The sequence below is a fragment of the Dermacentor albipictus genome, chromosome 2, assembly GCF_038994185.2.
Source record: "Dermacentor albipictus isolate Rhodes 1998 colony chromosome 2, USDA_Dalb.pri_finalv2, whole genome shotgun sequence".
Classification (NCBI taxonomy): domain Eukaryota; kingdom Metazoa; phylum Arthropoda; class Arachnida; order Ixodida; family Ixodidae; genus Dermacentor; species Dermacentor albipictus.
The window spans coordinates 196,032,880-196,054,586 of NC_091822.1; the positions used below are offsets into that span (position 1 = coordinate 196,032,880).

Sequence of the window (21,707 nt, forward strand, 5' to 3'; positions counted from 1 at the left end):
AGACCTCTATGCTTATTTATGTCGTCTGAATATGTTGATTACGTTATCTAAAATCTGGATAGGTTTGCCTCGCCCTCGCTTAGCGTTATACAGCAGGTCAAATCAATGGCGCACAAAAATAAGAACTAAAGAGCACGAAGCGCTCTTTAGTTATTGAGGGCAGTTTACAGGCGGAAAGCCACTGTGTCAACCACGTACGCCGAACTTGCCTACGAGAGCTCAGAACACTGCTGCGAAACTGCCTGATGATATTAACCTTTTTCAAATCACGGCCACAACTCCTCACTGAATTTTATTCGTGTGGCGTATGTTTGCAGACCGTTCGATTGTTTTCTTTGTTGCCCTCCATCAATATAATTCTAAACAGCGATGTTATCACAACTTCTGCTAGACAATCAAACTTAGTGGCCGCAAAACTAAGCGCGAAAACGGGAACGAATATAAGCGTGCATCGATTTCGTCTGCTCGGCGAGCACAGGGGCAAGCAGACGTGGTGCTACGGCAAACAAAGCATACGGGCGGGGTCAGGAGGCGTGCACAGAAGCAATGTTCCCGATGGAGAAATTGTATTGGAACCACACACAGGGGCGTCGCAGGGGGCGAAGAAATGGAGCGGGCGTGTTTACGTTTCGCGCCCACCAGATGAACACAGCTATACCGGCGCCGTGCGTATATATATATATATCGAACCGCAGGCTATGACACTGGTGCTAGTACGCTTTTCGTTTACATGGGCATGAAGGGAAGGTGAACTAAATAGATAAATAAGTAAGAACAACGGAGCTGTGGTCTACAATAATATTTCTTAAGCTGATCACACTACAGTTTGTTGCTGTTCTTTGTGACTTTGTCAAGTTCACGCGCGATTTTTTTTAGAGGATTGAAAAGTAATTTCATGCAAATATTTTCTCAATATATGTTGAGTTTCTGGCTAGTTCGATTCCCTGCAATCGAAGTTATTCAGTTTTGTCGTTTCGAATGTCGCGTCCGAGTGGCCCTTGTCGGGAGGCTTGTTTTAAATCGCGCGGCTAGTAGATGTTTCATAGTTCTGAAAAGAAAGAAAGAAAGAAAGAAAGAGAAAAATGCAAAGGACGAAAAAAAAAGATTGTCGTGATAGCGCGCCCTGCATATGCCTAGGTCTTTCGCGAGGAATCCCTTTCTGCGTCGTATTGATACACCCAAGGCTACATTTCAGGCTACATTTGACCCGTGTTTACATAGCTTTTGACATGTGCCTGTGTTTGAAACATTCCATGGTTACTTGCCTTCCTTTTCGTTCTGCGCTGTCAGTGCGAACATTTATGTCGTATATTTTCCTTTGGCTTCCTTTCAAATGTGCCCACTCCTACCACGGCTAACAAAAGATTGCTGACAGTGTCTGATAAATGAAGTGAAAACTAAACGAATATTACCTGCCCCACAGAACTTCATTGCCATGCTGCTGCGGTTTTGACTGTACGCAATAAACTTCGCTTTTTATTCAAAAATTAGAATTATTTCACGTGCTGAGACGTTAAGACAATGTATTCCCAATGGTAAAGATCGTTTCGTTCCTCTGAAAATTTCAGGTTTCTTATGGCGAAGTAAATCAACGAGAAGAAAGCACTTCTTGTTGAGGTCGTTCAGTGTACCGAGAAAATCCAAATACATGTTAGTTGCGTACTTTGGAGAATTCATGCATCGCTTGCAAACAATTTCTTCCTTTCTTAGCTACTTATTTATTTCCTTGCAGTACTTTTTTTTTAAACTTCTCTAATAGCAAAGCGACCATCCAATGCCACCGAACAATGAGCGCCAATTACGGATGCAATTCTTGGCTATGCGCGAAGCAAATCTGAAGTGGCGTAGCTTAAGGTAATGGTGCTGATGAACTCAGGGCAGCTCCCGACATCGGAAGGTGTTGTCGCTGATGGCGGAACGCCAAATTGGCTGCTCCTTGCCTCTATTTAGCGGTCACGGCAGTCGGTCAGCGCCTTGCGGCACTCTTTGCTTACTGTGTTACTGCTGCCTAACGGCGGCCTCAAGCAACGGCCTCCTAATTTGGCGAAAAAACAAAAGAATGGGCAGCCTGACTGTACGCCCTTCCGCCTAATGGCTTTCGGGGCGGGTAAGGAGCTGGCACGCAGATAACCCCGGTGCTGGCTGCTACGTGCACTTCGACGTTTGCGGCAGAGCCCTTAGCGAATCGCGCGACTAAGCGGCGGTGAAAAATGCCCGGCACGCTGGCTAAAGGTTCGCATTTGTCATCGTTGTTGCTATTGGCGTGTTAGGCTACCTGGACTTGATTAGCCTATAGTCAATCGGTGCTGCTTAGTGGGACATTAAGCAAGGCAACCGGGAGCATGCGGACTTGAATGAATACACGCCATCATCGATCCAGTGGATGCTACTAACGGTCTCCTTTTCTTGCCAATAAAAGAACCAACAATAGTCTTTTTACGTTCGAAATCACAGGCCTCAAGACTTCGTTACCTTGTTCCTAAAGCCAGTTCAATACAAACTGTCGCTCGTAGGATTAGACTTTTCTGCTTGTCTGCTTCTGAGGACGGCTAACTCAAGATTGGCTTGGTTTTGAAGATATTCGTCTCTAAATTTAATGCTTAAGTCATTACGTTCATAAAGCTCACCCTGTTGTGAAGAGTTGCACATATAACACTTGCCAACCTTTTCGCAGCGTCGGAGGGGCCGCAGAGCTTCCTTTATTCGCCCCCTCCCCTAATAGAGGAGGACTTAAAAGGGGCTTCAACAGATGTGCACAGGCACATCTGTCAAAGAACAGCTGATTACGGCAAATCTCGTCATGCCGGCCCGGACAGCGCACCATTCTTTCATGTACGGCGAATATGACTGTGAATTTGTTATGGTTTCTTGTTCGCTAATTTATGAGAGGACATTTATGCGGCTCGCGAACGAACATAAACCTATCAAACCCGTGTGAAACTGCGCCTTCGTAACTACATTCAATGAATACAGACTTCTTGTGTGTTCGCGGTGGTGCCGAAACTGATCCGCGTGTATATATATCTCTGCCTGAATACGACGGTGCTTTATAAAACGCGGCTATAGCGCTAGCGAAAATGAAGACGTAAACACGAGCTGCACAGGACTTAGTTTTCGACATCCCTACAACGTTGTAACCATGTTTTACACTGCATGCAACCAGCTAGAACAGGATTCCGCATTAAATCACGGCGCTTCCATATTTTCATGCTTGTCTACGTGCGACTGAGACCGCGGGCTCCGCAACCTTCCTAATTTGTGCTATTGCTGTGTGAAATAGTACACATGTGACTGTTATAACATGACGCAGCTAATGTGTGGGTCTTTTTTTACTTGAAATCTTGAGACGCGGGATACCCGGCGCCGTTTGAATGCTCCAGCCCCTCCTTATAGATTCACGACGTACGGTCAATTCGCGCTGTTTGTGCAGCACCAAGGAAACCGTCCATAGCCAAAAAAAGCCGAAGCCTTTAGCTCCCATTTCAGCTGCGCCCGGGCTGCGAAAGAAAGGCGGCGCTCCGGAAGCGGCCGACTCGGACCAGAGACCCCCGTGTATGGGCGAAAGCGCATCGGTTCCAGAGAAGACGCGTTTTCTCGGCCAATTCCCGTTCCAAGGAGACCGCGCACACGCCCCGTCGGCGCCGGGCCGCGCGCAGCGTTGCGCGGCGGCGTCGACCCATTGTGCGCGCTGTACTCGGTGCGCCGGGAGCCGTTATTGTTGACGCCCGCCGCAGCATTTTTGGTCGAGGCGAGTGCTTTTAATGAATCGGTTGTGCTTCACTGGAGCCGCCTGGCAAAATAAGGGCAGGAAACTATCGGGACGCGGAAAGACGCGTGGCCTGTTATTGGCGCTGGCCAGGCGTCCTTCTGCCGCGCCAGCAGCGGGAGCGGTATGCGCCGCGAAGGCAACGGCCTCCGCCTCCGCAATGACCGGGCCCCGACTGGCTCGCCCAGCCGCCGACGCTCGCGGCACGCAAAGAAAGTATTGATAAAGGATGGCCGCGGCTTCTCGCGCTAAAGGCCTCAACAGCTTGGCGCACGGTGACCTTCAACTGAGCACTGCTGATGGAACACCAGTTGTGGTGCAAAGAGATATGGCTATTTCTACAGAGTGTATGCATACTTGTGGCCACAGAGTTTCTCACTATAACACCTAAAGGGAAATCTGGCGCCTCTGTCTATGGGAGTTTCCCAAGGGGCGCTATGCCGTCATGGGAAGGACGGTATGTGTGTCTGCGAGGCTTGTGTTGGCTGGTGCTGTAAGAGGCTTCGTCTAAAACCTGGATATGGCTACACAAATAACGCGTTCTTAATGTAAAATCTCCGCAAAATGTTTCCATTCACGCGTATCACATCTTTACTCAATTACAACGCATGACCAAACGAAGAAAAGCAAGAACAGACGACAAAATTTTTCAAAGCGAGCGCGAATCTTGTCGTCTGTCCTCCAACTTTAGCTACCCGCTGATACTTTTTACGTATCATATAACTGTAGGTGCAATAACAACTTCTCATAGTTAATCAAAACACGCTTTTGTGTAATAATAAAGCTAAAACATCTTTTTACATGCTGTTTTAGTAGAAAATGAATCATTGTGACAGACGGAATGGTGCTTGCCAGGCGCGTCTTCAAGGCATTCTGGCTCTCCGAGAACGATGCCAATCCGAAGTCACAATATACCGGCATTCCCATTCATACGACAGCGCAGCAGCGCCAGATTTCTCTCTTGGTAATACGGTGAGAAACTCTATTTTTGTGGCTTTCTGAACGGTGCATTCTTGTATACAGAAATGACGTTCAACGCATCTCACGATGACTACTGACGTTAGCCATTAGCGTTCAACCAATGGCGCGACACACCGTTCTGCCACCGCCGAAACGCGACACGTGTGAGCCGCGTGCAGCAGCCTGTCTTCCCTCTGGATACGCCGTGCCCTTTAGCGGCGCGCCTGCCAAGTCGCCCTCCAATTGCGTGACCTCCGAGATTGCACCAGTGGCGCGCCGGTGCTTTCAGGAACGCGTCACGTATAAGTCGCGTACGGTAGCCAGGCTCCTCTATCGCGCTTCGATGATGATGGTTGTCATCATGATGAGGATGTTTATTTGTTGCATCCCCTTCGAAACGGGGCGGTGTCAAATAGCCGCATAGCCTGCTTGCGCTGATCAGGTAATCTATACGTGTTTGCTAGTTTTATCACGTTGCTTCTCTCTCCTAAATCTTATATCCCTTCCTTGAAACCTCTATATTTACCTTGTATGGTTAACTATGCCGGTAACAGATCTGGTCTTATCAGTGCCTTCCCTGATTTCTTTCCAAAAGTGCCCTAATTGTCTCATTCTTATCTCAACATCACTCCGGACAAGCTGCGCCATTTAGCGTCGCACCCTCAAGTCTCTTTCCTTGTGCGCTGCGTCCGAGATTGCACCGGTTACGCGCCGGTGCGTTCTGACGCTGAAAACCTGCCCGCGAGCATTCGTGGCGCAGCGCTAAAGCGTCGGGCTGCGGGGCTTCAGTGACTCGTGCGGCGCGGGTTAAAATCCACCTAGCGGCGCAGAAATTTTACAGGATTCATTTTTAAAGAGATGCGCGGCGTAAGGCGGCTATATAGATAGACTCAAATAGGCTGAAATAGACAAAGTGTGCTAATCGCATTAAAAGAGAAAAAGGTTAATCCGCATCACAAACACTCCGGGAAGTTCAAGCCATGATGCTAACTCCTTAATGAAAGGACGTCAACCCTGGCCATGAGTGCCACTATTCGCGTTGAATCCACCATCTAGCGAAAAAAAAAACATATTTCTCTTCTTTTATTATTGCACCTGAGCAACCCTTGATGCTAAGCACCATCCCATATAATTAGGGAAAATGTGGAATATGATGCATAAATTTGTGTCGATAAAGCATGACCGTGTACGCCTCTCCCTTCTCTTTTCGTGTGCGTGCGCGCGCTGTAAACGTACCAAGGACGAGCGTGAGTCACCCGCACGTTTCGCCACTCAATTTTTATTCTGGCAACAGCGGGAATTCTCAGTTAGGAGGATGATGAGGCACTAAGATAAGAGTATCGAATGCTGTTTTTATTTTCAATGGAAAGTTTGCCCTGCGGCATAAAACGTGTGATGCATGTCAGATATATGTACATGTATAATTGGTTGTGTTCAATGAAGTCAAACATGGATCTATGGCGTGGACCATAGATCCAATTTGTAGACCCAGTTTGTTAAGTGAACTACCAAGATAGCAACCCCACGCCTCAATGTTTGATTGCGGAAACAAGAGCTTGCAGCATGCACTACGGATACTTGCAGTCCGAAGGGGCATGTCTTATCTGTTCTACTGCCATTTCTGCGCTTCTTTCCCTGTGATATCTATACAGAACACGAAAGTATCGCATTTTTTTTCGTCTGCTTTCTTTTGAAGGGGAAAGGGAGGGAGCGAAGGGAAGGAGTGTTTGTGAATTTTGAATTCATCTGAGAGCTCGGCGAACGATGGAGTATTGGCAGCATGCTTGGTGACACTAGTCACATAGTTTTTTCCATTAATCTACACCTCCGCGGTGTCGAAAGCGGTTCGAAGTTAATTTATCTACTCCAGGAACATTCACAGAAATACCAGTGCAATGGTGGGACTTGAATGCAGATCCAGTGTGGGCTCTCACTTGCAATTGAAAGTTTATTTCGCGAACTACCATGCGGTACAGGCGCGGTGTTAGCCGCAAACGTATAGATGCTATAATTCGATTGTCACGTGCATGATGTGACTTGTAAGCTTCCGAATAAACGCTCTCTTTTGTCAAGACAAAGTCGGCATAGAACGGAGTCTGCTTTCGCCCAGGCGTGGTCGATCGCCTTTCTATCGGCTCAGCCGGTATGCCGGTAGTGCATATCTACCCGAAAGCGCATGTAAAACCAGTAGCCTATTTTCTGCCGATGGCCTCCAGCAAATGACGCGCACCTTGTGTGCGGTGCGCTTCCTGTGCCTACAAACTCATCGAGGCCCACACACATAAACGGGCGATTAGGTTTTCTTCTTTGCTCTCTAGTCTGCGTTATACTCATTCGCGACACTGCGTTTCCGTTGGAATTGTGCCCGAAAACTATTTCTGTCGACCAGCGGCCGTTTCCGGGAGAAGCGTATAGCGAAGCAGGTCTGCAATCAAGCACGACGCAACATGGGCGCCCCCCCCCCCTCGCATCTTTCATATTCGTGCTCTCCTGGTGCCGCGCTTTCGGTGCGCCAGTGCTGCCTGGCAGAGAAGTCAAGGGAAAGGAGAGAACGCGCTCAATTTGTGCGGAACTGCGAAATAGGCCGGCAATCACTGCAACGAAGGAAATTATGGGATAAATAAGGCCTTGTTCTGTGCCGTTGAATGTTCTGTTGTCTTCACATTCAAGATGAAAGAAAAAAGAAAATAAAGCAACGCACGTCCAGGGCACCACATCCAGCGTCGTTACAACTGCGAACACTAAAGCTACGCGCAATAACTATCGTACATCCACGGAAAAACAAACAAGCATGGTATCATATAAAAGTGCTCTCAAATTGCATACTATTAAAGCTAACTGTCAGCAAGCGAGGAGACTAAGGCAGGCCTGCCGTTATAACTGTTTTAGGAATGAATGGTGTCAAAGATTCTTCGTCTACATTGAATAAAATAAAGCGCTACTCCTAGCTTGAATTCGCAATATTTATTGTAACATATCACGCCCTCTTCGTAACAAAGGTATTCGAAACGCTACTTGGAGAATGAGAATAGGCTGAGGACTAAAACATATGTAAGGAAATATGAAAGATAACAAGACACTAAAACGTAAAACTAAGGCAACAGTACGCATTGAATAAAAATTAGAAGCTAAACTGGTGTGATCATGACTTTGACGAGTACTGCGAGTATATTTAGCAGCAGGCTACGCTTTCGTAGCTTTTATAGTCCGGGGTACTTTCCCCAATTTTGTTGTAGGGAACAAATAAACGCAATTCTCAGTTAAATTTTCAACAATATAAACAAACAATACCAAACTGTCGGTACTTATTCAGTTGATGAAAAGGCACACATTTGAGGCGTTTAATTGAGCGCAGTATGTGTTGAAAGAATGCATTCGTCGTCGTTCAGTCAGCTCTCTAACACCACTTGTCCTTTCTCAAATAAAAGTTGCTGTACCGGGAACTTCGAAATGTACTTGACGCTTATGTCAGACAGACATTCGGCCAGTCATGTTAGGCTATTCTTCAGTCGCTCAGGGCAGTCATTTATGTCAACAACTTATCTCTACTAGCTATATATTAGCATATACCACTGCCCATAAAGCAATGTTTTCTGCCGTCATTCGTGCTGCACAATCTCATTATATATTTTATTTTACCAAGCGGGTGCAGATAAACTTTTCAATATTCCTGCTCGCACTGCCGTCAATCCGTAATAATTCCTTTGAAAGAGATGGTGCGCGTCCGTTGAGTGACCACTCAGAGCAGGCAATGGTCCTATTTCAGTGCCAGCGGTGAATGCTTAACGAGTGCAGGGGCGAACGGGTAATGTACCCACTGGAAATGAAATTTGATGGGAGGCTCTTAATAAGAGATCGCTAACGGGGTACATGAGCAGTGTTGGCTACCACAACACATCTGCTTGCAAGTGTATACCTCGCCTATACGTCGTCCTTGCACGTTTTCCAATATTGTGCAAGAACTCTGGCAAATGTAATGTTAGCCGAAGGAAAAAAGGAAATAAAAAAGAAACATGTCTACAGCGCTTTTGCAATAACCTCGGTAAGTCGCCAGCGCACCGCGACCTCTAAGTTTACGCCTGTAGCGGCCAGACCCACTGCTAGCAAGCACTTATTTTTTTCTCAGCAGGTACAAAACTGCTGCGTGCTCCCGGCAGCGCTTGTAAGCGCACCGACGGGCAATGAGCGCCTTAACTCGCAGTAGCGTGGAGCTAGTTACGGTTGACAGGTAATCGGCGATTATTCCTTTTGCCTGGTCGCCGGATCCAAAATTAGAGTGCATGAGACTCCTTTCACCGTGCAAGTCACACTTCCCGCTCCATGCCTCGCTCCTGGCGCCGAGAACTACGGGGCACCCTGAATCATACCGCCCTCCCCCATCAGTCCCGGGTGGGGCTCCCGGCGTCTTTCATTCGGGCCATTGTAATAGCTTTGTCGAGTAGAGTAACGTTCACTCAGCACCTGACGCTGCTCAGTTGCTAAGAGTTTGGCCAAAGAAGCGCAATTTCAGTCCACGTGTGCTACATTTCGGAGAGGTGACCTCAGTTCCCACCTATAGGGAACTGGCCCGCGATGTCCTAACTGGTCGTGCAGTTGCTTTATTTAAGGATTACGCGCCAAACCAGATCGCCGAGTGACGACTATATATAGATGTAATTAGATTAAGTTCGGCACGAGCTGCACAGGCCGTCTAAGTTAACCTAGATGTCACTTGCGCTGAGGTATCTTGTTCTCATCCTCCCTATGTTTCCGCGAATATTTGCGTCGGTCCGCATCACTGAACAATCAGTGATATGCACAGTCAAGCATTTCGTACTGCACGGCCAATTGCCGAGGTGTTCTTTTGTTCGGACAATCTAGAGAATAACGGAGATACAGAGGTTACAAGGTATGGGATGGGGCGCAATAATGTATGTATGTATGTATGTATGTATGTATGTATGTATGTATGTATGTATGTATGTATGTATGTATGTATGTATGTATGTATGTATGTATGTATGTATGTATGTATGTATGTATGTATGTATGTATGTATGTATGTACGTATGTATGTATGTATGTATGTATGTATGTATGTATGTATGTATGTATGTATGTATGTATGTATGTATGTATGTATGTATGTATGTATGTATGTATGTATGTATGTGATATAGGCTAATGAGATCAGACTTAGGAATATCGGGTATCTGCCATGCGTTCCAGAGCAGGGAGATGAGTTTGCTGTCAACGTGTTGCTCAGCGTTTTTATCCTGCCGTTTTATCCTACCGTTTTTATCCTACCGGAAGGGCCGTTCGCTACCGGCCCTTTCCGTACTTCAGCCTGACTGCCCATAACACGACTTGCTTTTCCTCGTTCTGTCCCTCGTTTGCTGTCACACACCTCGGTTCATTAAATCTCAGTGACGCCTTGACGCAACAGAGTGCAATTTTCTTCTGCTTACATATTTGTTGCCTTCTCGTTTATTACGTTCAACTCCTCATTGGAAAAACAAACCGTAAACGATCGTTGTCAGTAGGCGCATTGTGTTGCCCCATCATTATCCTACCTTCCTCCTAGCTCACGTTCTGTACCACGTGTCTAAGTCAGTCCGCCCAGAGGGTCTCTTTAAGATGGTCACACGACCGGTGAGAAGCTAAAATCCAGAAGGGGAGGCAGGCTGACCATTCCGGCGAGTAGTGTCGTCTGCCGCGAGAGCAAACGTAAGCAAGCGCGACCGTGCGGCAGCGATGGCGAGTCTGTCCCTTTCCGGGAGTCTCGGAGTGGTCACCGGGAAGAACCGTTTCTTGACCGGCGGGAAGGAGGAGTCGGTGGACAGCGCGGCGAAAGCGCTCGAGAGGAAGGAGGGACTGACCCCGTCCCACTCCGGTCGACGGCGAAGGGGGCAGGCACCCAGCTGGCGCAGCTGCCAGCGTCGGCGGCGGAACCGGCGGTTACGGACCACTGGCCGCCGCGCCCGCCCGAGGCCGGGACGCTCGGCTGACGCCGACGCCAGCTGCCGGACCTGCGCGGGGCAGCGGCGCACCTGTGCCCGGCCGCCGAAGGCACATCCGCCACCCGAGCGCCGACCCTGTTGGCCACGGGCCACGACTCCCGCAGGGGGGCGCGCACGCGAGAGAGCGGCGCGCGCCCGATCGAGGCACTCGACTGGGAGCCCGACGGAGAAGTGTGGCTCGCGGGGGTGGGCTCCGCGAACGAGCCGATCGACCCGCCACGGCAGCAGCGTTCACTTCTATAGTACACTGCGTACACTTTGGCTTCATTAATACTTAAATGGAAAGTTTGCGTGCCGGCACATTGTGTTTTAGCGAGCGCGTAGTGCGCTGTAAGAGCTATGCGCTGTAGAGCTCCGGCATTCCTCGCGTTATTCCTAATGATTAAATTTCATAATTTTAATTATATTCTGTGGCCTTATGTGCCAAAACCACGATCTGATTATAAGACACGCCGTTTCGAGGGTCTCCGGAATAATTAGTCACCTCTGGTTCTTTGATGTTCACGAAATGCACGATGGACGAGCGAAGTTCGCCTTCTGCCTCCACCGGAATGCGGCCGCCGCGACTCGCATCGAGCAGTGACTGTAATCGAATCCGCGACCTCGTGCTCAGCAGCGCAACGCCACTGAGCTACCCTGGCGGATTTTGCACCATGCCTCACAAGTGTCATTGTATAATTTGTTCACGAATGCAAAAAAAAAAAACATTTTGCCGAGTATATCTATATATATATATATATATATATATATATATATATATATATATATATATATATATATATATATATATATATATATATATATATATATATATTTCCCCCCTTCCTTGGCTTGTTGCGTATTCTGAGTTCTATGTACTGTATATTTGCGTCAACATAGGTGCAATGGTAAAGGAGGAAAAAGCGCCACAGTGTACAATATTTCTGCGGGACAGTACTTCTGAGGAGTCTTTTACAAATACAAAAATTAATTTGATAACACTCTCTTTTCATTCATTGCCATCAGAGAGAGAGATGCAAATGAGAGGAAGGCAGGCAGGTTAACCAGACCTAAAACGTCCGGTTTGCTACCCTGCACTAGGGGAAGGGAAAGGGGAAGTAAAGACGGAAAGAAGAGCGTGAAAAAATGAAAGCAAAATAGCATTAAGACCAGGGGAGCGCAATAATATAAAATTGACGGTGTGATTCACACCCGGCGATTCGAACTCTGACGTCCGTAGTGGCAATGGTGGCAGTGCCACAGCCTTCCAAACCCTCAAGGAGCAAACTGGAGACTACGAACGTGGATGGCAGTGCCACTATTGTTGAGAATTGACTAAATCGTGCGAGATTTGATTTGTGTACGATCAAAGATATCTTGCGAGGCGCAGGCTGCCAAATGAATCCTTTATTACAGCTGTTGGCAAAGTACGATAGTCGCGAACCTTAAAGGGACGCTAAAGCGAAACAATAAATCAGTTTAGACTAATTAATCATTGTTTGATAACCCTGCAGGCAGTCATCTAAAAAAATAGTTTGATTATTAGATGAGAAAATGAAGGTCCAAGTATCAGTATTTGAATTTCGCGCCGAAACCCCAGCGCTGGTACGTCAGCGTGACGTCAGGGATTCCAAAGTACCTTTTCGTATTTGGGCTACGTTGCCTGAATAAAGGTTCCCGAAACTTGCCATGTTTAATATTTGGTTCCTTTAGAACAGAATGTAGTTAATCTGTACAGCTGTATTTAATTAGTAGGCCCTAAAAGATGCCATTAAAATCCAAGACGTCACAGCCCCCAGGTGCGGGAACTTAAGTAGGCGTCGCCACTCGTATTTTGTTCTTGCGCTTTTTCCGGCTTACCAAACGTCTTATCGTTGTAAGTGTGGTGTTTTTGGTGTTGTAGAACGGTAATTTACTGATGCAGAAGAAATCATTTTTCACTTTAGTGTCCCTTTAACACTTGGACAAAAGCAGCACAGACGGTGATGGCGACTGCAGAGGTCACGCACAACAATGGCATAGGAGAGGGAAAGCCGTGGACTCCCGAAGGCGTACAATTACGTGCTGCGAAGAGGTCCCAAAGCGTAGTTGGAGCGCTGTCTCCGAGTTGGGCGTGTCCGCGTTTATCGTCCGTGAAAGCTTCGACATCAGTGTTGCCGAAAGCGTAGGAGGTATTTAAGGGAATCTATGCGTGTTCATCATAATGTTACGGCTACAAAAGAAAACAAGAACGGTATAACGGGAAGAATAAAAAAAAACATGTGTAGACATCAGCAATTTTTTCCGACGCTGACCTCGTCTACTACGGGAACAGCAGGCTTTTACAGCGGAACTTGCCATCTTCTTAAGCGCAACTTATTTGCGATAAGCACAGCGACGTGGCCTCCAAAATACATGCACAGGCACCACGAATCTCGGGCTCTACGCGGCGCGCAATAACCCACACTATTCTCCAAGCGCAAACGCTACGCGACAGATAAGTGTGCAGAGAGAGAGAGAGAGAGAGAGAGGTAAAGGAAAGACAAGGAGGTTAACCAGAGATTATCTCCGGTTGGCTGCCCTGTACCGGGGGAGGGGCAAAGGGTTGCGATAGGTGAGAGAGAGAACACACACACACACACACGTGCACACACACACACACACACACACACACACACACACACACGCACGCACGCACGCACGCACGCACGCACGCACGCACGCACGCACGCACGCACGCACACACACACACACACACACACACACACACACACACACACACACACACACACACACACACACACACACACACACACACACACACACACACACACACACACACACAGAGCCTCCGGCTCACAGCTGCATATAACCGCGTGGGTTCAATCACCAATGGCTCGAGGTGGGCACAGGTCTGCTTTTCTTCGCCGTACGTGGTCAAGGTGAAGCCGATGATGAGGAGATGACCTGATGACGACATGATGACGTGACATCCATGACGAAAATAGCGTAACGGAAAGGACTGAAGGAGCTTGTTTCGAGCGTCTAACTGCATGCTGTCGGAGTTAAAGTGGGAAAGAACCACTTTAGAAAGTATATATCTGGATGACGAAGCAAAGAACCACGCTCCACTAGATGTGACTTTCCCCATTATGACCTGCACAGAGTCATAGTGTTTGCCATCATATGACATCAATGATAAATCGTAATCTCATGACACAGTTATCGAATGGCTGAACATATGAAGATCATGGGAGTTGGGAGGTACTTGGAATATTACTTGGGGCCATAAAAATAGCGCGTTACGTGACTGTGACCGCGTATGTCCGCTTATCGGCTCAAGATGAAACGTAATCCTGTATACTGTATGCAAAAGAATGGTCTGTCTGTTCACGGAATACAACAGAAAATAAATAATTGAGAGTGACAAAGAGTGTTCCTTCGCTCCACAAGCCTAATGGCACGACCTAAGAAAGCTGAGCGTCTTTGGCGCATTGCCTCGTGAACGATCAGTTAACCCAAGACGTTCGTAGTCCGCACGCGCTGAGTAGCAACCTAAGAATTCAGAAGCTCCGGCCATGAGACAGCACTGCATCTGGCGTTTGTGCCTCTGCACTCGAAAACACATACGTTGCAGAGACATCGGTAGTGAACGAAGCCTGCCTCCGTCGTGACGTCATGCAAAATGAGATAACTAAGTTTAATGGCGCATCTGTGCAAATTCGCTCTGAAATTAGCAACGATGTATTTGCCGCGGCCATTCTGAGATTGTCATCGCGTGTAGCTTTATTAGTGCCCCCCTTATTAGTTAATTAAAGAAAATGACCCGGTAAGCAATGTTTCAGGTCGGTCAGGACCGACCACCTTGTCAATGCGCCGTCTCCACTCACCGCTATTCGACGTTCCAGAACTAAGAAAGGACGCACTCGTCACACGGCTGGTGCTCACTTAACGGAGCTGGCGTACAGTATACGCTATTCTAGAACTCGTCGTCAACCACTACTTACTGAATCACGCATAATTACCGTAACTCGTATCTTCATACTGGCTGTATGCAACCGATCAGTCGCACAAAGAAGGTGTTTCACAGGCCCTGCGGTGGCGTATGCATATACTGGACATGAAAAGGTAGTAGCTGTCCGTATAATGAAATTTTGCTTGTGGCCGTGTTTTTCTGCAGAATGAATCGCCGGTTGGCAATAAAAACAATTCATCAGCGTTGTAAGCAAGAAACAGCTTCGGTGACGCTGTCCAGAAGTTTAACTCCCCGTGCTTACAGTATTAGCATCGCCCTTGAATGGTTGAACGAAGCACCCGAGCAGTTCTCGTTCCCGAGCGACCATGTAGCCCATCGTGGCGAAACAATTCTCCGAACGGCCGCAGCGCAGCCCTTTTCCCGCTGCTGCAGAGACGGGGATTACCGGGGCCGCTGTTCCGCTCTCCCGACTCCAAGCCCTCGTGCTCGCGTTGCTCTTGGTCGCGTGCATGCGACATTTCAAGAAGTTGCAGCGGTAGAAATTCAGCGGGCGTGTTTTCTAAATTTGAAATGACACGACTCAGTCGGTCTACTGAGCCTCTCCTCAGTGGGCCTCAATTTTACTGATGGGATTAATAAATAAGTAATAAATAATTTATAATTAATTAAGTAATAAATACGTCTGACTCAGCCGGAACCGACCTGCCATGATTCCGACGGTGGCGAGGAACAGATTGCGCCATCAGCGTCTGCGTACCTGTCACACACGCGCGCAACGATAGTGGTGCACTTCTGCGGCCCCAGGAGAGCTTCCGGTCGAGCGTGTTTCCGCTCGAATGCGCGAAGACAGTGTGCTTTCTTAGCCTGCACTCAGTATGAGGGATGTGTTTCTGACATGTCGAAACGTGCGAAGCGCGCATTATAGACTACACGTGTACTTACGATTTCCCGTCCATATGCATTTTATGGCAAAATTGTGTTGTGAATATTCTTAACTCTAGTGCAGAAGTCCTGACAGCTGAGGCACTATCTATATGCATGGAACATTACTCTCTGTATTTTATTTCTTGTCAGCTAAGTTTAGAGCGCTATTCCAGTTGATTAAACTGGAACGTTCTTGGGCCTATATTTAGAAACAACGAAAAGCGTCTGTAGCTGAATGGCGCTATAAGGGGAGCTATGCAATGCCTTATGACACGGCGCCGGTGTGCCGTGTGGTGTGAGTGCGGTGGGCTCCACGGCGACGGTGATTTGTTTGCACGGAAGGACAGCGGCGTGACAACTGGAGCGCGGCTCATAGTGAGCGAGGGCACACGTTAAAATAACGCAAGGCTATCGCATGTAAGATCTGAGGTTGTGCCTACGCTACTCATTCACTAACACTTCTTCTTTCTCTCATTAAAAATATTTAATTCTGGAGTTTTATATGCCGAAATCCCGACATGATGAAGAGGCACGCCGTATTAGGGGCGTGGGGGGCTGGATGGATTTCGACCACCTTTGGGTTCTTTCTTTCAACGTGCACCCAATGCATGGAACCCGGGCGTTTTCGCATTTCGCCTCCATCCAAATGCGTCGCCCGTGGGTTTTTCTTGCCGCTTACTGCGACTCCGACGTCCTCGCTTTTACTGTATGATTTATGCTTTTCAGCCACGTTCTTAAGATCCCTAGTCTCTGACGTATGGATGCACGGCGGAAAAACGCACTGGAAATATTGTATTCGTGTTGCGTCAACATTTTCTGCATCCAAGAGCGTAATTTTGTCGCATTGCGTCCGAGGCGCTGCTTCTTTCTAACTAACGCTCTATTAATGATGATGATGATGATGACGATGATGATGATGATGATGATGATGATGATGATGATGATGATGATGATGATGATGATTCACAACTATGCCACGTACCTATTACGGGGCGTAAGCCAGGAGCAAGATGGTGAGAATAAAATTGACAAATACTCAAATTGTTCACATACAGGCCCCAGTAAAACAAGAATAATTAAGAAACCAGGGTAACAAAATGTAAACTGTTGGAGTGCCGATGTGCACGAAGTATGAAAAACACAATGATGACATCAGGAATAGTAACGATACATTTCAACAAAGATTCATAGCTCACACTTGCTACATTTCTTCAGGATTCTTGAATAAAACTGTTTTCAACTCCTATTATTGGCCGAATTCGGCTTCGATAACGGCTCTATGCTAATGTCAGAAGTTCACAGCCAGACATTCTTGGGCCGCGCAGGTTCTGTAAGAGCAAGCAGTTTCATTACTTAGGAGTAGCGCTAAATAACATTTCACGGAATGCTTGGTTGTCGACTCTTCCACCTGGCGCTGCTCGGCAATGACCACAATTGAATTTACAGGATTCTAACACCCGATGTCTTCAACTTGCTGAAGATGCAATCACATGAATCGTCCGACCACTGGCAGCGCCTTTTTCACTTTGTCACAGACGACAATCAGCAATTAACTCTTGTCGCGTACCAAGATTAAGAATTTCACTATTCAAGAAAGCGGCGATTTACATGTTGTTGTGGTCGGGCTGTGAGGTGACTAGGTCAGCGTAACGGCTTCGTCTTTCTAAGCTTCTACCCTGGAATAAATGTGCCAGATAGGTGAAACACCGTCTGGTACAGACGGAGTTTAGCACTAGACGGATAAAATGATATCGTTTATTGCGTTTCGAAGCCGAGTCCTCTAATAACACGCGCACCCAATTTGATTAAGGTTCAGTCTTTGCGAGATTTTTTGCTTAGCCTTCTCTTAATTCTTTTTTTTTTCTAATACTCCTTGTACTCTTTGTCTTCCACGCGCCGGTAGCATAGTGGCTGTAGCGTTGAGCTGCTGAGCTGGAGGTCTCGGGTCCGATTCCGACCACGACGACCACATTTTTATGGTGGGGTAAATGCAAAAGACGCTCGTAGACTTAGATTTAGGTGCTCGTTAAAGAACACCAAGTGGTGAGGATCGTGGTTCGCGCCTAAGAACCCAGAGTTCGAGTTCTTTTCTTTTCTTTGCCTCCTTCCCTAGTGTTCCTGACGAGTCTTCTTTTCGTTCCGGCTTCTTCCCATGTACAGCTCCGCGAATGGCAAGTGAGGCAGTAGTGCGTCCGTGCAGTCGACAAAGGCGTGGGCTCGCGCGTCAGCAACAACAAGTCACACCGCGGCTCTTCACCCGACGTGCGCGGCGTCGTTCCGAGTCGTCTGTTCGCGTGGACACTGCATGCGCGCGACGTGTTTCGGTGCGAACTCGAGTGCGCGAGACGCTCTCGCGGTGTACGCGATCAGTGATACGCGACGGACCCCCCAGGTGACGTCGATCACGGCACGCTGGTCCCAACGGTCTTCACCGGAGATGCCAGCCTTTGGGTCGACGGCAGTTCGGACTTCAAGGAGAGAGGGCTGCCGTCGCAGCCGCCCGAAGGACGACGAGAGCGGCGCCCGGCCATGCGTGAACGGTGTGCGTACAGCGAGAACAGTCCTGGCCTGTTCGGCACCGCCGCAGGTATATGGAGTCGCTTAAATGGGGGGGGAAAAAGAAAAGTTCCGAGTCAGCTGTCGTTGAGCGCGGCGACATTTCCGCCCGGAAGAACCCGACGGTTGCGGATCATGCGCTACCTGCACTGCAAGAGTGGCTACATAGGAGCTCGCTTGTTCACTTCCAGTGCTTGCGATGGCCGCCACTACGGGACGACACTTACAGACCACATCCCGTACAGGCTCTGCGCGTTTGAACAATGACCGAAGCCATATTATTAGCCCGGATCATCAAAGGACCTGACCGAAACAGAATTAAACTTACTATTGAACTATTGATAATAAATACACGAGATGGCATTCGAATGAAATAACAATGATAAAAAGACATGCCGATCACACCAGATTACGCCTGAGCTTGAGCCACCAACCTGTACCTACATGTTTTGAGTGGGTTATAAATTTCACGGACCCGCCGTGGTTGCTCAGTGATCATGGTGTTAGGATGCTGATGTCGAGGTCGCGGGATCGAATCACGGCCACGGCGGCCGCATATCGACGAGGGCGAAATGCGAAAACACCCGTGTACTTAGACTTAGGTGCACGTTAAAGAACCCCAGGTGGCCTAAATTTCCGGAGTCCTCCACTACGGCGTGCCTCATAATCAGAAAGTGGTTTTGGCACGTAAAACCCCATAATATAATTTTTATAAATTTCACGAAGTAAGTCCTACAAAGACCAATAATAGTTATTAAGGCGTTTGCGACGGGCGGGGTAAGCCTGGTAGTTTGTATGAAGATACCTTGTGTATGACTTCCAACATTTGTTCTACTACAAAGCTTAATTTCTTTCTTTTTTATCTCTACCTTACTTTATTCTAACAGCATCTTTAAGGAACGGCAATACTTCTTATATATCGTATTCTAGCTTGAATTACCGATTGTAAAAATGAAAATTTCATTCACTAATTGCTAGAACAAAGTCAGCTAGTTATTTACCCATCATATCAAATTATATGACTGCCTCTCACCAAAACAACGCGCTGAAATTATTTTTAATCCTGTGTAACGTAGACCGGCGCAAAAGCAAATGTCGCAGTCACGAAAATTGCAGCTTTTACTAATGTTTAGCTGCTAATTTATCCATGAGTCGGTCGGTCATGACAAGGTGATACCATGTATAGTGTATACGATACAATAATATGTTGTCTTTCACCACAGAAAGTTTATATTGATCCCTTTTTTTTCTGAGTAGTATCGACGTGAACAGTGTCATGATGGCGTTGTCAACGCCGCCTTCACGGGAGCGGATACAGCGTGTTTGCATTCGAGACAGGACAGGAAGACCTCGGCAGAGGCAATCAAGGAAACGTCCTCTGGGAGCAGGGGACTCCGCCGCCGATCACTGAGACGAGTGCAAGAGGAGCAGCAGTACTCACCGTTGGCGGACGCATGAGAGAGTGGCGCGCTGTTCGGTGGCTCCAGAGACTCGAGGCAGGCGAGCCGGAGCTCCTGGCGGCCCCCAGCAGAGCCACGGCTCAGTTCAAGGAAAACCTGCAAGCGCAACCGTTGCGTCAGCCCCGGATTCTCCAAGTCACTCGAGATTACGGCCAATTGTAAAGGTGCAGTCAAAGCTAACGCCGATGATCGTAAAGTATAAGATAATAGCCAAGAAATTGGCGTTTTCTTCTTTCTCGCACATAAAAACAATATATTTTTGGGCGGCGATAATTTTTTGTGGCCTGCTTTCAAGAAGGAAGAAAGAAAGAATAAAGAAAGAAGCTAAAATGGCGTCCAGTTGTGCCGATAAGAGTAACCCTAATACCAACAGGCCAGTGAACACATATGAGATGGACATTTATTTATCTATAGTGCAATATTGCGAATCGCATGGCATGCGAATCGCATGGCATAGAATGCTATATTATTCCACAACACTGAAATGACGGCAAATATTTATTCATTTCCGCGTACAGCACAGCCCGGGTGTCGTATCCAATGACAGCTCCGGCGTTTCCAGACATAGCGCCTCAATTACCCCCTCCCCCACCTTAACCTCTACTCATCCCCGTTCCTTTCCCTCCCTTCCCTGATTTTTTTTTCTTTTTTAAGACAATGAACGTTTCAAACTACTACTATAAGCTTTCCTTGGTTTTAATTCTGCTCGCTTTGTATCTTTGTTGCATGTATAGTTCTACACCGTTGACTTATTCAAATCGGACTATGGAGTTGCACAAACGCTGTTAGTTTCAGCGAATTATCACGTAACATAAACGTCAGAGCCAGAGGCAGAAGAGACGAAATCGAGGATTTATTTAAACTGTATAATCATATCGCCATCATAGTGTTGTCTGTTTCAGGCCGGTACACTTGTATTACATCAGACTACACGTTGAAATATTGCGGTGCATCTGTCCATGCGGTCCACTCACTCATGGAGGAGTGGTCACCGCACATAGTCATACGTTAAATGTGACCCTGCTGGTGTTCTGGTAACTGCGTTACTTTGTTATCACGACGATGATTCACGTCGGAAGCGCGCCTCTCCCAGCTCCCCCACTACAGCACGTCAGCGCCACCGATACCTCGCCCCCGATCCTCTCGATTAATTCCTGCTTCTTTAGTGCTGCGCTTAGCGCCTTGCGCGTCCTGATGCAGCATATGTAGCTGAGATCAACTGGCTTGGTGAGCGACAATTGTTCGGCCTCCTTTGCGCTAGTCTTGTGTGAATTAACAAAGCTAAAACGGATTCACCCAGAAGCATGGCGTAGTAATCCGCACACGATCGTAAGCGGGCCGAGAGAGTGAAACCATCGAACATATAAACGTTCACTGACCCGCATCGGCGCCCCCTCGATTCGTCCCGGAGTCCGCGCCAGTTGGGTCGCCGAATTACAGTCCGACAAACCGACCTGGCGGGCTTCGGTCGGATTCACATAGCGAAATGTCAATTGTGACGACTATAATACTGGCACTGAAAAGTACGGAATTTCGGCATTCCGCGCCGTTTCCGCACGATTAATCGTATACCGGGGTAAAGTGGTGCTCGCTCGCCCGTAAGCGAGGCGGGCGGTACGGGCTTCTCGCACCACCGGACTTCCTCGGCGGCTGCGCATGGGCGCGGCCCGAGTTAAGATTCACCGGTCGGCGAGCGAGGCGAACGGCTTCTGTGTCGCACGTCGGCCGGCTTTCCCCGAGCAGTGTTGTTGTTGTGCGCCGGGCGGTCATTAGAGAGGAGCGGGGGCCGCCAAGGGCGGAGGCGCTCCGACGAGGCCCGGGTCCGGCCGCGCCGGCCCAGTTTCGAGGCGCGGGCCGCGGCGAAAGTGGTGGCACCGCGTGCTTGACGCAACAACGTCGTGGCCCAGTTTAAAAAGTCGCCCCCCCTCGGGAGGACCATTGTCCGCCACGCGAGCTGCACGCGACGCGCGCGCCATTGTCGGCCGGAACAAAGGTTCGGCCCGAAGGACGCGCGCCGTATCGGTTCGCTCGCCTCGCTCGCCGATACGCATCGCGCCCCCGACAAAGCGGCTGCTCGCGGGGGAAGCCGCCCTCTGCTCGCCTCCTCG

The 21,707-nt window shown here is 48.2% G+C and overlaps 1 protein-coding gene across 1 annotated transcript in view; it reads right to left on the reverse strand.

Annotated features, from left to right (window-relative positions):
• LOC135898558 (histone-lysine N-methyltransferase MECOM-like) overlaps positions 1-21,707 on the reverse strand; it is a 224,991-nt gene that overhangs the window by 86,170 nt on the left and 117,114 nt on the right. The window contains exon 4 of the mRNA XM_065427575.1: positions 19,581-19,695. Within this exon, the coding sequence (XP_065283647.1) occupies positions 19,581-19,695 (115 nt within the window). The remainder of the gene's footprint in view (positions 1-19,580; positions 19,696-21,707) is intronic.